The sequence below is a fragment of the Hippoglossus stenolepis genome, chromosome 5, assembly GCF_022539355.2.
Source record: "Hippoglossus stenolepis isolate QCI-W04-F060 chromosome 5, HSTE1.2, whole genome shotgun sequence".
NCBI classification, from domain to species: Eukaryota; Metazoa; Chordata; class Actinopteri; order Pleuronectiformes; family Pleuronectidae; genus Hippoglossus; species Hippoglossus stenolepis.
The window spans coordinates 5,107,656-5,122,816 of record NC_061487.1 but is presented as its reverse complement, the minus strand read 5'-3'; the positions used below and the strand labels follow the sequence as shown (position 1 = coordinate 5,122,816).

Below are 15,161 nucleotides of genomic sequence, written 5' to 3'. Positions count from 1 at the left end.
AAATCAAGCAGCTGCCCCAGCTTCTGAAAGCCAGATAGGAAAGGCGTTGTCTTGTCTGATAAATACGCATGCTTACACACACAGAACATACAGACGATAAAACAGAAACACAATGTTTCACACTCCAATGAACAAAAACACTGTGTCTGCAAAACTACTGAAGACTCACAAAGCTTCAGCCGGATAAAGGCTTTTCTTAATACACAAAACTTAACACTATCAGAATGTGAAGATTTGCCCAGCTACTATCAAAGGAGTGACGAACCTGGGAGCGGCTCCTCATCATTGGTGGATTCCAGTTCCAAGATGCTGGGACCACGCCTTCAACCTACTATTATAAATATTGCACCTGTCATCCGTTCGCGCGACTCTTGGCCACCCGAGCTACGGACTAAAAGCTGAGGCTGTGCATTGAGTGCCCATAGCTATGCTGTACCTATTTCATTGCTTCTAAATAAATACTTTTGAACTAAGACCGACCCTTCTCATACCTAAGGACAAAAGAACACGACATCTCCACCGACCGCAACAGGCTTCAATGTGCGTGTGCTCGGGCCCGTCAGTGCTACAACGTAGCCCTAGTTTATCTTGTAATTTTCTATGTATACTGAACACTTTGCTTCTTCAGTGTTTATTCTCTAAACAAATAAGAGTCCCTGAGTGAAAGGACATCATGCAAACAACGTGTTACCTGCAGCTACAACTGACAGAACAGATTGGAACTGACAGCAAACTGTTGATTAATGAAAATTTACACTGGTAGTACTCACGTCTACTTTAGTCCTCTGGACGGCTGGACCGACAGACTCACACATTGCTTTCTGTCCATCGTGAACTGAGCAGACTGATAAAATAATCAGAGATAAATACAACATGAGCAAATTATATCCAACAAAATAAACATAAAGTATAAAAGGTAAAAAGCATTAAATACAAATAGATGTGTGCTGCGAATGTTTTAATGGTACACGTCCCATTAATTAAATCCTATGAATTATGAATTATAATAATATAATATAATAATAACCTTGATTAATGTCAGGGCCCAGCAGGTGTTGAAGAAGATTTCTCATGAAGAATACACAGAGGCAGAATTGCAGTGGAAGGGTCAGTTTATTCCAGAAAGGATTGCAGTGTCAGGGCTCAGGCCGTTCCTCTCCTCTTTTCCCTTTTCTCTCTGCTCCCCTTCTCTTCACCTCCTACCCTGTGTGAGTGTGTGTGTGTGTGTGAGTGTGTGTGTGTGAGTGTGTGTGTGAGTTCGGTAGTCCTGGCACCTGGTGCGAGTCCCACACCTGGTCGCAATCACCTCATCAGCAGCCCTACAAGAACCCCGGTCTTCTCTCCACTCATCGTTGTTCCGTCACTTCTGTGGTACACACACTTGGCCAACCTGCCTGCCTATCTGCGCTCACAGGATCACCTGCTCAGTCATCAACCAGCCACCAGCTTGTAAATTGCCTGCCTCAGCGCTTGATTAAAGAGACCCTTGTTTCACTCACTAACCAATCCCTTCCTGTGTCTGCTTTCAGGTCCAGTTCTACAACGAAACGTAACATACAGCTCTTATACTCCTTGATAACAATATTGCTGCCAGTGAAACTCCACATTTAGCCCATTAAAATGAACAGCAACAAAAGTAATTAAAGGGTTTAGAGGAAGTCTTATGACACTATAAAGTGCCCATTCTAAACTTGCTTGTTTGGAATGTTCTGTTCTCTTGGCTTGTGTTGATGCTCTGGAGCTTAGAATTATTCCTTGTCATTAGTGAGTCCTCACTTTTTATTATTTTTGTGCTGGACGTTGTGTGGAGTCTATGGACCAGAGTGAAGTTAGAAAAACTTTGTGTTCATCCTACCTGGTTTATCCTGAACGGAGATTTTATAGTCGATGCTTTTCATGAAACGTGTTGTTTGTTGTATACACGTTTAAATGATTTAGTGATCAAGTGTTATTTTTTCATGTATTGAATGCCAGTCATTTCAGAGCTCTGATAAACAATGGAAACAATCTTCAGACCCAACTTCACAACTTTGCAAAATAAATGCTCTCTAATTCACACACCACCTACACACACTCCACCCTCAGGGTTTGTGGATGGTGACAAACACGCACACACCACCTACACACACTCCACCCTCAGGGACTGCAACTGAAAAAACATAATTTTGCACCATTGGTAAATATGCTTAATGACCATACTGGCCAGCCTCGGGCTTTACAATACACCCCCTGCTGCTACTAGTTCAGAGGGGGGAAGTCGTAAAAAATAAATGATACAACAAAATACTTCAACATTGTCCACATTATTCTTGAATGTAACACGGTAAATGAATTTGTCATTCACACAGTATAAGGCGTTGCTCTGATGTTAATGTTAATACTGGTAAAAATGATGAAGCATCACATTGAAGTGAAAACCAGCAAACAAGACGAAAAATAAACCTTTACTTTGGTGTCATAATAGTTTGTACATACCACACAAAGACTTCCTGTCGTTTCAGTGTCATTATTATGGTCTCTGCCGAATTGTCTCTGTTACTGCCATATGAAGCTCTCCTTGTTTATACTGCCTTCAGACTTTCATTCTCGACTTTTGTTTCGCCATCTTCATGCTTTGGTTGGCAAAGCATTAGCCGCGTTTGCAGAGTGCAATGCCCCCTCGATTTTTTTCGAGGTTCAGTGGCTCAAACAGACAGAGACACACCTCCCTGTATGTTCATTAGGGGCAAATTAAGCAATTCCCTGCCTCCCTTTGGTATCAAAGCAAATGTCTCAGTGAGTGTAGTGTACGTTTGAGCCATACGCTCTGCGGTGGCAGTGTGTTAATGTGTGTAACTGTGAGCAGCAGCTTAGCAGCACCTGTCCATAGTTTGCATGTGATGCATTTAAGGGACCTTAGGAGGCTACGTAACCAAGAATAGCTTCAAAAGGAACGTCTGTAACTGGATAAACTACAGAAAATATCCTAGGTTACACCACCATTATTATTATTATTATTTTCGAGGGCAGAGTCCTGGATTGATTGAAGCACATTGGTTATATTGGCTGCAACAAGGCGGTGAGGGGCTCCATGAAGGCAAGGGCCAGCTCTGCAAACAGAGGAATGTTTATGTGGGAGGAGGCAGAAGCTCAGATGGTTTAAATGAAGCTGTTGAGAGGAATGTTTATGTGGGAGGAGGCAGAAGCTCAGATGGTTTAAATGAAGCTGTTGTAGAGTCCTGTATCACTTTTGTTTCCAGACTCCTTGACGAGTTTATCAGCTGACAGAAGACAAACCTGAAGACAACAGCTCCGAGGTGTGTTCTCTCTCTGTGTTTTCTCCTTATATAAAAACAACTGTATGTTTGCTTGCAGACAAGTTTCACATGTTTACATTTTCAATTGACCTGCTGGGCTCTGACATTAATCAAGGTTATAATTCATAGGATTTAATTAATAGGACGTGTCCCATTAAAACATTCACAGCAGGCAGCTATCTGTATTTAATGCTTTTACTTTTTATACTTTATGTTTATGTTGTTTTTTATCAGTCTGCTCACTTCACGATGGACAGAAAACAATGTGTGAGTCTGTCGGTCCAGCCGTCCAGAGGACTAATAGATCAGAAGTTCATTGTCCTGGTCCAGAATCTCTTACCTGGTTTCAAGTTGACTGTCCACGCCTTTCACCAGTGTGAACAAGGAAACAAGTGGGAGGCGTACGGTCACTACACTGCTGATGCCACTGGGACTGTGAACGGTACACATTTCAATACCTAGATGAAGATAATTCAGGAATATAGAAAAATGTTTAATTAAAATGGGAAAGATGAGAAATAGCTGCTAATTGTTTCTTTCCAGTTTCAGAGGATCCCTGTCTGGGTGGGACATATTCAGGGGTTGAACCGATGGGTCTATTGTGGAGCCTCATACCAGTTCCAGGCAGCAAACCTGGACAAATGTACACCAACCTGGCCAGCAGTACTTACATGATACCAATCAGTACTGAATCAGTTATTGGTATCAAAGACTCTCCCATCTTCTTTCAGGATCAGGAGGTTGAATGCCCAGACTCCCATGGAGGTCACAATCTCAGTGTACCAGGGTCACCAGACTGAGGGGTTTGGGGATCAAGTGTTGCTGGCCTCTGTGTTGGTGGAGCGCTGGTACATGGCGCCTGGCATCCGCAGGATCCCAATCACAGAGGGTGGACTCACTGCAACTCTTTTCCTGCCCCCAGGTAGGACCAGCGGAAAGTCAAAGTCTGGAGGGAGGTGTCCTGTGGATTTATGTCAGATTGAACATTCTGAGCAACAGTAACCAATAACATTAGCATGTGTCAACTAGCAAGAACTACATTATAACATGTGATTCAAAGGTTTGACATGAAAACGATAGTACCAATTAGAAGTTGAGGAAAAATGAAAGGACAGTGAGAGAAGGGGTTGAAGTGAAGATGCATCTCTAAGGCTGCTCTGAGGACCGACAGGGGGAGACTCGGTGACGGGTTTGTATCTCAGGCATCATTCCAGCCAAGCTTACTACGGGCCCCTCTAGACAGTAACTCGAACAAGACATGCAAGAGGCTCCAAACTCAATAAGAATGGATGAGGGAGAAAGGAAGGCCTCATGATGATGTGGGCAGAGATGAGGGAAATATGATAAAGGGATGAGGGAAGGTGGATGAACTGATGTGGAAATGGATGAGGAAAAGGATGCAGGGATGAGGGTATGGATGATGCAACGACGATGAAGGGAGGATGGTAGGAGGATGAAGGAATATGGTTAGGAATGAGGGAAAGATAATGAAGGAATGTGGGTGAAGGGATGACGGAAGAAGAATGAAGAAATCTGGGTAAGGATGGATAAAGGTAGGGATGAAGTAGAAAGGTGGATGGAAGGGAAAGTGTGGGAGGGGTGGGTGAAGTGATTGAGTGTTTCAGGGGTAAACAGCATTGCAGCCAAATCCAATACAGTTGAAATTGATGTGGACCACTTCCACATAACGTAAAACATAACATGCCTCCATACTGCTCGTGTGGTGTCATCCAAGTGTCCGAAAGCTCTGACATTCCAATTTGACTCGAAACTGCTTCATTTACACCATCTTCTTAGTCCAAATGTCCTCTGATATCCGAAGCCCGGAGCCACATTCAAGTTTGAGTGTTCACTCCGCCCAAGCTCGCGCCTCCATGCTCTCGCCCAAATACTGGCGATAGCTGCAGTTACAGGCTAAAAACCTGGTGTAAATGACACTGTTTCAAGTTGTAGTCTGAGAAGGATTTATTTTTTATTATTTTGGTTAGGTTGTTGTCTTAGGTAATGAATCAACTTGTTCAACTGCTCACACTTAAAGATGTGGATGAAAAATCAAGGATGTTTGGTAACTTTAACTAGTGGGCCCAACCTGCTGGTACTGAGGGAATACATGATTAAAAAACATTAGCAGGAAACAGGACAAATCATGCTTATGTAGATTTTCTGGTTGGTGTTTTGACTCCTCAGGACCTGGACCTTTTCCTGGCATCCTGGACGTGTGGGGGTTTACAGCTGGGTTGCGACTAGAGTTCCGTTCAGCGATGTTGGCTTCTCATGGCTTCGCCTCTATGACTGTTGAATACCTGCCGCCTCTATTAATCAAGGAATCTGGGAAGATCGTGGACATTGATTTTGATCACTTTGAGGTAAACCCGATGAGCATCCTAAATGTAATTTGAAAATGCAAGTATATTTTTGTATGTGTGAATATTTGAATATAGGACATTCCAACTTATAGTTTTTATTGAAATGTATGAAGATCATGTCCAGTGAAAATTGTTTTAATGTTACAAAGGTAAGTGGTCAACTGTAGAAAATGTGCCTTTTTTTCTGGGATTAAGAATGAAAATTGATGGCTCACAATCTCTATGTGCAGGATGCAGGTATGATGAAATTGTGAGTTCTTTTCAAGAAATATATGTAATATACACTTATATGTAAGTGGAGAAAAATTTGGAAATATACCATGATAAAAAAACTGCTGTGTGGTATGCCAGCTGCAAAAGGCAGTGGTGGGACAAACTGTGATACCACAGTCTATGGATATTATATCAGTTCTGGGACCATAATGTGTACAAGACCTTTAAAAGACTTACATGGGTCTTATCTTACCTGTTTTGTAATAACAAATGATTCAGTGCTGTAGTGTCCCCTTGTATTTAATCTTAGTTATATGAAAAGTTTTGTGAGATTTCTGCGTCTTGCCATAATATAATTTTATGGATAGTAGAAGGTACGTCGAAAAAAGGAAAATTAACTGGTTGTCCTTCCAGTTAGTTGAAGGATATGGAGTTATTAACAGTGTAGAGGTTGGCAAAACACACTTCACACAGAGAAGAGAGAGGGAACTGGGCTTATATTGGCCTGGTAACCTTGTGGGTCATGGGGCACACAGTAACCAATAGTGGTAGACAGTTGTGTCCAGAGGCAGTTTTGACACCTAGGTGTGAAGTTGAATCACCCTGGGAGACTGAGCTCTGGAAACTCTCCTTTGTCTTCAGAATAAAGGAAACATGTGGTTGAAGGCTTTGGCTACACATATAGGCCCAACTATAGTTCACAAATACTAGGTCCCAACAATATATGATGTAGCAAAAGTTGAATTGAGGCCAACTGGCCTTCACCTCTCATCCAAATAGTCTTAAATGCAGCATCAAAGATACATTGGGGACACATTTGTGATCCGATCACAAAGACCACATTCATGCATTCAAGCATTCTTGTATTTTTACACTTCTCAGTGTTTCACATACATTGATTTATTTGTGGCCACCACCTCAATATTGATTCATGACCACAACATATCATTTTAGAAATAAAATCTTATTTCATTGTACATATATCCACTCAGCATCTACTCGTCCCCTTTCACACTCACACACACACACACACACACACACACACACACACACACACACACACACACACACACACACACACACACAGAGGAATGCTCCAAACTGGTTGAAATGACCTGCAAGTGTTGAGCTGGCTGATTTCTTCAAATACTGAAATCTTGTCTGTGTGGCACTGGAACTTTATGCAAGAAAAGTAGATAAAGCCATCTGACAATTGCTTGTTGCAGCAACATTTAAAGTAACCATTGCAGTTGCACCTATATAATAGTTGATATTGTCCGGAGGCTAAAGTTTATTTTTCTCCACTATGTGCACATTGACATGTCTTACAGGTGCATGCAACGCAAAGCATTGTTTTTACGCTCATTTACAATTATGATAGCACACAAGTGTCATGTGGAGTATTTTTTTGTGGTTCATTCAGATCATGTATATACTGTATGTATATATATATATAGTTTATGCTAATACTGAGTATTAGTATTTAGCTGCAAGTAATTATGGCTTTTTTTGCAATAGTCTCTTGATAGCTTTTTGTTGCATGTATATCTAACAATCATTTCCAAGTTACGTGCAGCTATTAACACAACACTTGAATGGTGTATTTGTACGTTGTAGCCATTATTTACATATGTTTATGTATATACTGTGTTGTTTAAATGGCATTCAGTAACTGTTATTATCTTTTGTATAATTTCAGTTTTACAGAAATCAAATTCATGTGAATGATGACCAAAGGTTTGGCCTCTTAGAGCCTGGTCATTTCTTTGTGTTTCAGTTGTATGAGTTTGTTTTCTGCTGCAGACGGCCTACAGAGTCCTGCAGCAGCATCCTCAGGTCCAAGGCAGCAGTATCGCCATGCTTGGCTTCTGCGTAGGCAACAGTGTCGTCTTGAGATTGGCTGCGTACTCCCAAATTGTGAAGGTAAGACAAGTGGAGATGAAACATATTTTCATCATGTTTTGATCTAGCTCAGCACCTTTGGGTGTGTCTCATCCATGGCAAGTCAGTCTGCTTTGCATGTACAAGGAAATCTATTAACATGTAAATATTGGAAAGAGGCATAAAGGAAAACGTGTGTCTTCATGTTGTGACAGCTTAATGTTACACTGTATGTATTCTTGGTCCTGGGGTGCCAGCCAGGGAGAACCCTGACAATAATTGATCTAAATTAAACTAAACTAAGCCAACACAAAGGAGGTATGAACAATAACCCACGTTACTCTCACACAACCTAAAAAGACCTATCAATAGAAAAGTTCCAACAACAAAAATAGCTGTCTTTCGGTCCCTAGCCATGACAAAACACCACAGGAGATGCACAGTTCTTGTCGATGAGTCAAGAAAAGAGAGGAAAAAAACGAGGTCAATGAGAGAAAAAACAGAAAAGAAACTTCAGGATATGTACAAGGAAAACTAAAATATGGAAAAAACACAGATAATCCACAACAAAAAAAGGGAAATAATGATCGCACCAGTCAGTCAGTCAGTCAGTCAGTCAGTGTGTGAGTCAGCTCTACCTCCAACGATACCGGCAGTCAGCTGACTGTCAAGCGCTTACTTTTCTGCGGTTGGTATATGTCTCTCTGAGGTCCGGTTGCGGCGTCCCTTTAGCCGTAGTAGTCCCGAGGGATTCACTACCTCCACTTCACTACGTAAACCTCCCACTGATCAGGAGAACTGTTTCGCCAAACTTTTTTTCCCTCTCCTTCTCCGTACTTTCGCCTCTTCCCCTAGCGACTCATCCATCAAAAAGGCTTGACCTCCTGCGTCACTATCAGGCGACCGCTAATAAACAAACAATTTCTGATTTCTGCTTGGTGATGATCACAATGTAATTGTTTAGTGTGTGTGTGTCTGTATGTCTTTGTCACAGCTCAGGTGTGTGGTGTGTATCAACGGGACTCATGTGCAACAAGTGGATGAATCATTGGACACATATTTGAGATTGTTGGAGATGTAAGTGGAAAACCTCTGAATAATTTTAATTAATATAATAATAAATGTATGTATATTACACTTTTCATCGCATCAAATGCAGCTCAAGGTCTTTATATGGAAAAGGTACTTAAAGTAGAACAACAGGGGCTTTAGAACTGAAAGTTATCAAAATAATAAAGGCTGCTAAAACAATACAATCTAAAACATATAGAATAATGAATATAGAATAAGAGAGATCAGGAGATGAACAGACATGAATCAACCAGTAACTGAAGTGAGATGAGACCTTGTATGTTTATTGTTTTTTGTTTTTTTCCTGTCAGAGAATTTAATAAGAGAACATTCAATGAGGACAAGAAGATGATAATGCGAACTATGTTACTGCCCATCCCCACTGACCCCTCACTCAAGGTGGACGTGAGTACCATCTATTCTTATCCTCTTTGTTTTACAGTTGCATAAATGTGTTTTTGGTGTCAAAAGCAAGTGTCTTTCTTTTCCCATTTTAGTGCCTCCAACAGCTGTGGCTGGAGGCATCATGTGTTTGGGTTAGGTTGTCCAATTCTCGTTAATTTAATAAATCATTTTCTGTAGGGATAATTTAGCGATGTGATCCAGTTATTTCACTTGCAAGCTTTATCAAGATTGTAATCATTTATTTATTCAGACAAACATTTGTGTGATTTGTATTTGAGTCACAACAATTCTCGGTTATTTGTCCTCACAGGTGGGTTGTGTAATGTGCTTCTGTGCTCACATTTCTTCAAAGACTGCGTAGAGGCATTAATTAATTTGATTCATAAATGTATTTCTAGTTCTTCTACAACAAAGTGAAGTATTTGTGGATAAATTCTCCCTGTAACGGTTATGGTGATTCAGAGGCTGCAGCAGGTGAAGCTGAAACGTTGCTGTGGTTTGTCTCCGGGCAGGTGGGACGACTCCAGTGTCCTCTGTTGCTAGTTGTAGGTGAAGACGATCAGGTTTGCCCTGCCCAGGAGTCTGCAATGGACGTGAGTATCATGAAATGACAGCACCCAGTGTAAATCAACAGCTAGCAGGCTGAAAACTTTATTGATCACAGAGAGGAAACAGAATAGTTCATTGGATGTACACTACCGTTCAAAAGTTTGGGGTCACCCAGACAATTTCGTGTTTTCCATGAAAACTCACACTTTTATTTATCAAATGAGTTGCAAAATGAATAGAAAATATAGTCAAGACATTGACAAGGTTAGAAATAATGATTTTTATTTGAAATATTAATTTTGTTCTTCAAACTTTGCTTTTGTCAAAGAATGCTCCATTTGCAGCAATTCCAGCATTGCAGACCTTTGGCATTCTAGCTGTTAATTTGTTGAGGTAATCTGTAGAAATTTCACCCCACGCTTCCTGAAGCACCTCCCACAAGTTGGATTGGCTTGATGGGCACTTCTTGCGTACCATACGGTCAAGCTGCTCCCACAACAGCTCAATGGGGTTGAGATCTGGTGACTGCGCTGGCCACTCCATTACAGACAGCATACCAGCTGCCTGCTTCTTCCCTAAATAGTTCTTGCATAATGTGGAGGTGTGCTTTGGGTCATTGTCCTGTTGTAGGAGAAATTGGCTCCAATCAAGCGCTGTCCACAGGGTATGGCATGGCGTTGCAAAATGGAGTGATAGCCTTCCTTATTTAAAATCCCTTTTACCTTGTACAAATCTCCCACTTTACCAGCACCAAAGCAGCCCCAGACCATCACATTACCTCCACCATGCTTGACAGATGGCGTCAGGCACTCTTCCAGCATCTTTTCACCTGTTCTGCGTCTCACAAATGTTCTTCTGTGTGATCCAAACACCTCAAACTTTGATTCGTCTGTCCATAACACTTTTTTCCAATCTTCCTCTGTCCAATGTCTGTGTTGTTTTGCCCATATCAATCTTTTCTTTTTATTGGCCAGTCTCAGATATGGCTTTTTCTTTGCCACTCTGCCTAGAAGGCCAGCATCCCGGAGTCGCCTCTTCACTGTAGACGTTGACACTGGCGTTTTGCGGGTACCATTTAAAGAAGCTGCCAGTTGAGGACCTGTGAGGCGTCTATTTCTCAAACTAGAGACTCTAATATACTTGTCTTCTTGCTGAGTTGTGCACCGGGGCCTCCCACTTCTCTTTCTACTCTGGTTAGAGCCCGTTTGTGCTGTTCTCTGAAGGGAGTAGTACACACCGTTGTAGGACATTTTCAGTTTCTTCGCAATTTCTCGCATGGAATAGCCTTCATTTCAAAGAACAAGAATAGACTGGCGAGTTTCACATGAAAGTTCTCTTCTTCTGGCCATTTTGAGAGTATAATCGAACCCACAAATGTGATGCTCCAGATACTCAACTAGCTCAAAGGAAGGCCAGTTTTATAGCTTCTCTCACCAGCAAAACAGTTTTCAGCTGTGCTAACATAATTGCACAAGGGTTTTCAAGGGTTTTCTAATCATCCATTAGTCTTCTAAGGCGATTAGCAAACACAATGTACCATTAGAACACTGGAGTGATAGTTGCTGGAAATGGGCCTCTATACACCTATGTAGATATTTCATTAAAAACCAGACGTTTCCACCTAGAATAGTCATTTACCACATTAACAATGTATAGAGTGTATTTCTGATTAATTTAATGTTATCTTCATTGAAAAAAACAGTGCTTTTCTTTGAAAAATAAGGAAATTTCTAAGTGACCCCAAACTTTTGAACGGTAGTGTATGTAGTTAGCCAAGACAAATAATGTCACTTAGTCAGTCAGATGTGTGCTGCTCCTAAGGATGTGGTTCAGTGTGTTCAAGTTGTGTATTTTGTGTAATGACACCACTCTATGTTAGTTTTCTTAATTTACCTCTGTGGTTCAGATGCTTATTCAGAAATAAGCTCACACATGTTATACTCAGGATTAGCAGTTGTTAGCACTTCTTCAGCACACTATGCGGTGATGTATGCACAAGCACTTATCTCAGGTACTTTTCAAGGAGTAGAGAAATGAAAACACAATGACATCTGCTCATACTATGTAGAACATATAGCTGGTATTTATTTAACACAGGGCATAGTTACCACTACACCATCCTTAAACCAACAGCTTGAGATATATGGTAATCAATTTGCAAATTCATTCAGTTTTTTCTTTGTCTTATTCTTTTAAGATGTCTTTTCTTATTATTCAAAGGAAGAAACTTAGCACATAGGTCCAGTCCTATGCCAAAAGACCTTAACTGGTTTAAAAGTTTAAAAGTTTGAAAATACATAGCAAATCAAGTGCTAGAACTTTGCAATTTTTACCAAAACATAGGCCCCTGAGCAAAAACCCTCTTCTGAGTTAGCAACAATTATAAAATCCAATTCTCTGTTGCAGTCCTCGGACTGTCCTCCACATGTGATCCCGCCCGATTTGTTATTCATCAAAATTTGAGCCCATGGTGCATCAAAATGTTTTACTGCAAACAGATAGACAGACATTATTGTTAAATAGATTCCCAATGTTGACAAAAATCAAAGAAAAAACTCTCATGGGAAATATTTCAAAATTTGATCTCAAAAACTGAATTTTGGAAAATGTTTTGAAATTTATCATCATGTCACCTATTGCAGTCAATGGAAATACATCATCTTTGAATGAAAATAATTACAGGCGTCCCTATACTGTCTAGATCAGTGGTTCTCAAATGGGGGTACTAGTACCCCTGGGGGTACGTGAAGGTACTCCAGGGGGTACGTGAGATTTAAAAAATATATATTTAAAATTAGCATCCATTAAAAAATCCTTTAAAAATAGTTATTTAATAAATATTCAATAAAATATAAGTGTTTAATAAATCCGACACTGATGGCACAGCGCCGTGTATTCCATCTTTTTTTCAACCAAAAATACTTTGCGCTGGTTAGGGGGTACTTGGCTGAAAAAATATTTCACAGGGGGTACATCACTGAAAAAAGGTTGAGAACCACAGGTCTAGATGAAGTACAAAATGTATCAATATGTTATCTTGATAACTGAATTTTTTACAGTAGTAATAGTCAGCAGCCCTGCAGACTGCCTTTAGTCATAGAGTCAAGTTACATCATGAGTGAAGTGATGTCACCTGGAAAGTAGCTCATCAAGATCAAATAAAATAAAACAAATTTACATCTACTCAGGTACATGCCCCCCCCTTAGATTTAGTATGGTGAGATCTATCTGATGGGTTGAACAGGTCAAGTAGATCAGTCCCCTAGGTTGATGAAACACTCCTCTGCACATCCGCTGGGCGATCTCTGCAAGTCTGTTTCAGGGCCATGAGCCATTTGTCCAACAGTCCTTTTGACTCACATTGTCATCAGGTGCAAAATATAACCAAATTGTATTAAGAAGGGGAATATTTGATTATACTCTTCTAAATTAAAATACCAGATCCGGATCAAATATTCAAAAGATCCAAATGAATGAATTAGCAGTATCTCCACGAGAAATATAGATTAAATTATCTCGTGCTGCTACACACATAAAACTCTGGCCCTAGCATGCTGATCTGCCACAGCATCAGTAGCATTTTCCTTTAATTCCTTTAATTATGCTTTAGTTTGTGCGAGTAAAGTTGTACTCCCATTGTTTTTTTTCCCTTGGTAAAAATCTTTTCAAGAATTTACCACAGTGTAAAACACATACTCAGATAACCGCAAAGCAAAGTCATAAATTTCCAAGACTCAAAGTACATTGACTCCAGTTATGTTAGCTAGTGCAGCACGTGGCAAATACTCATCAGACACTCACCAGAATAAAGCACGCCAACATTAAATCATCGGCAGAGCTGCAACTTCTCACTCCTTATCCTCTTGGGACAGATTTCATTCAGCAGAACCTTAAAACCAACTTGTATTCTTACATCTACTCTCTACTCAGCTGGTTGAATCCCTTTTGCTTTCACTTACACATGTCTTCTCTAACCAGGAAGCGTATATTGTATATACTGTGTGTATATATATATATATATATATATATATGTATATATATAGTATAATAAACTCTACTAAAACCACTATTTAGAGATGCAACATAACGCATTTTTAAGTTTAAGAATTAAAAAATGTGAGTCTTTACCAAATAGTGCCATGGCAGAGTGGCCAACTTTCATCCTTCGCAATAATGGCACTGCATCTGCACCGCCTCCAAACGGGCACAAAGTTGTGAGGGCCCTTCAATGCTGCTTGCATCATCATTCAATCCCCTTTAAGATCAAGTTTCACTCGGTCCTTTATAGTTTTTTAGTGTCTACGTTTATATGCTCCTCATACAACACTTTCAACTTCCCACAATAAGAGACAGCTCACATCACTTGCTTCTGAATTCTTATTTACTTTTTTCCAAAAATGTCGTGATGGGAAATGACTGCAGCAAAAACAGCACTAAAAAAACACATTCAAATAAATTTAAAACACCATGACACCAAGTGACAAGTAGGACATCAGTGTATTTTTTCTGCCTGTTTTCCAGATGAAGGAGATGATGGAGCGAGCGGGTAACAGTCACCTGCTGAAAGTCCTGAAGTACCCAAACACCGGTCACATGATCACCATTCCATATTTACCTCACACTCCATTCACTCTATTCCTTTCTTTTGCAGCAAGAGCCAAAGGTTGTACATGACTGAGAGTTATCTGACCTTATCAGGACATCAGACATTTTGCTTGAACGCTTTCTGTTGCGTCCTGTCTTTGCAGAATTGGCTCTGATGGGTGGAGAGATGGTGGCACATTGTCACGCTCAGGAAGACGCCTGGAGAAAGATACTGTTATTTCTGAGGAAGAATCTGTATGGTGACACTCACCCAGGTCCAACCCTATTGTCAGGCCTATAACCAAAGGTAACCAAATAAAAATGACCAACTACTATACTGTAGAGCTGAAAAATGGGAATTGGGAGTTTTGTCAGGACACCACTTGCGGTACATTCACACCAGATGCGAAGCCTAATTTTTTGCATAATGAGGTTATATAAAAGTCAATGCGAAGGCTGGACTGAAATTTGTTTCAATTGTTCCAAGCAACACGAATGACATTAAGACGCAAAGTTGCATCATTTGCTTCACCTGCTAGAGATGAAACATTTGAACCCAAGCAAAAGATTCACTTGATCGATTCCCGACGTCACTGACCTTCGGACTTCTCAGAAAGTGAGCAAGGAAGTTGGACTACCTGGTAAATCCTGAAAATATGTATTTGTGACTTGATTTAAGCTATTGGTTACATTCAAGAGTTCATGTTTAAATGTTTGTGTTTAGACGCGGCTGGAAGGGTCTCAGGGACATGTATCTGAAGGAGATGGAGAGAGAGAGTGACTCCTGTTCTCTTTT

General features: G+C 40.5%; 1 protein-coding gene across 1 annotated transcript; it reads left to right on the top strand.

The window, feature by feature from the left end:
- The first annotated feature begins 3,545 nt into the window (after positions 1-3,545).
- Positions 3,546-14,666, top strand: LOC118109371 (peroxisomal succinyl-coenzyme A thioesterase-like). The gene is made up of 10 exons (XM_035156448.2): positions 3,546-3,738; positions 3,840-3,939; positions 4,028-4,218; positions 5,484-5,662; positions 7,679-7,798; positions 8,751-8,833; positions 9,139-9,232; positions 9,745-9,825; positions 14,303-14,444; positions 14,530-14,666. Exons 1-10 carry the CDS (start codon positions 3,546-3,548, stop codon positions 14,664-14,666), a joined length of 1,320 nt encoding a protein of 439 aa, XP_035012339.1.
- The last annotated feature ends 495 nt before the right edge of the window (positions 14,667-15,161 follow it).

Coding starts and splice junctions, on each gene's coding strand:
- LOC118109371 (XM_035156448.2), top strand. CDS start 3,546: ATGGACAGAAAACAATGTGTGAGTCTGTCGGTCCAGCCGTCCAGAGGA. Junction 3,940..4,027: donor GGCAGCAAACCTGGACAAAT/GTACACCAACCT, acceptor ATCTTCTTTCAG/GATCAGGAGGTTGAATGCCC. Junction 5,663..7,678: donor TTGATTTTGATCACTTTGAG/GTAAACCCGATG, acceptor TTTCTGCTGCAG/ACGGCCTACAGAGTCCTGCA.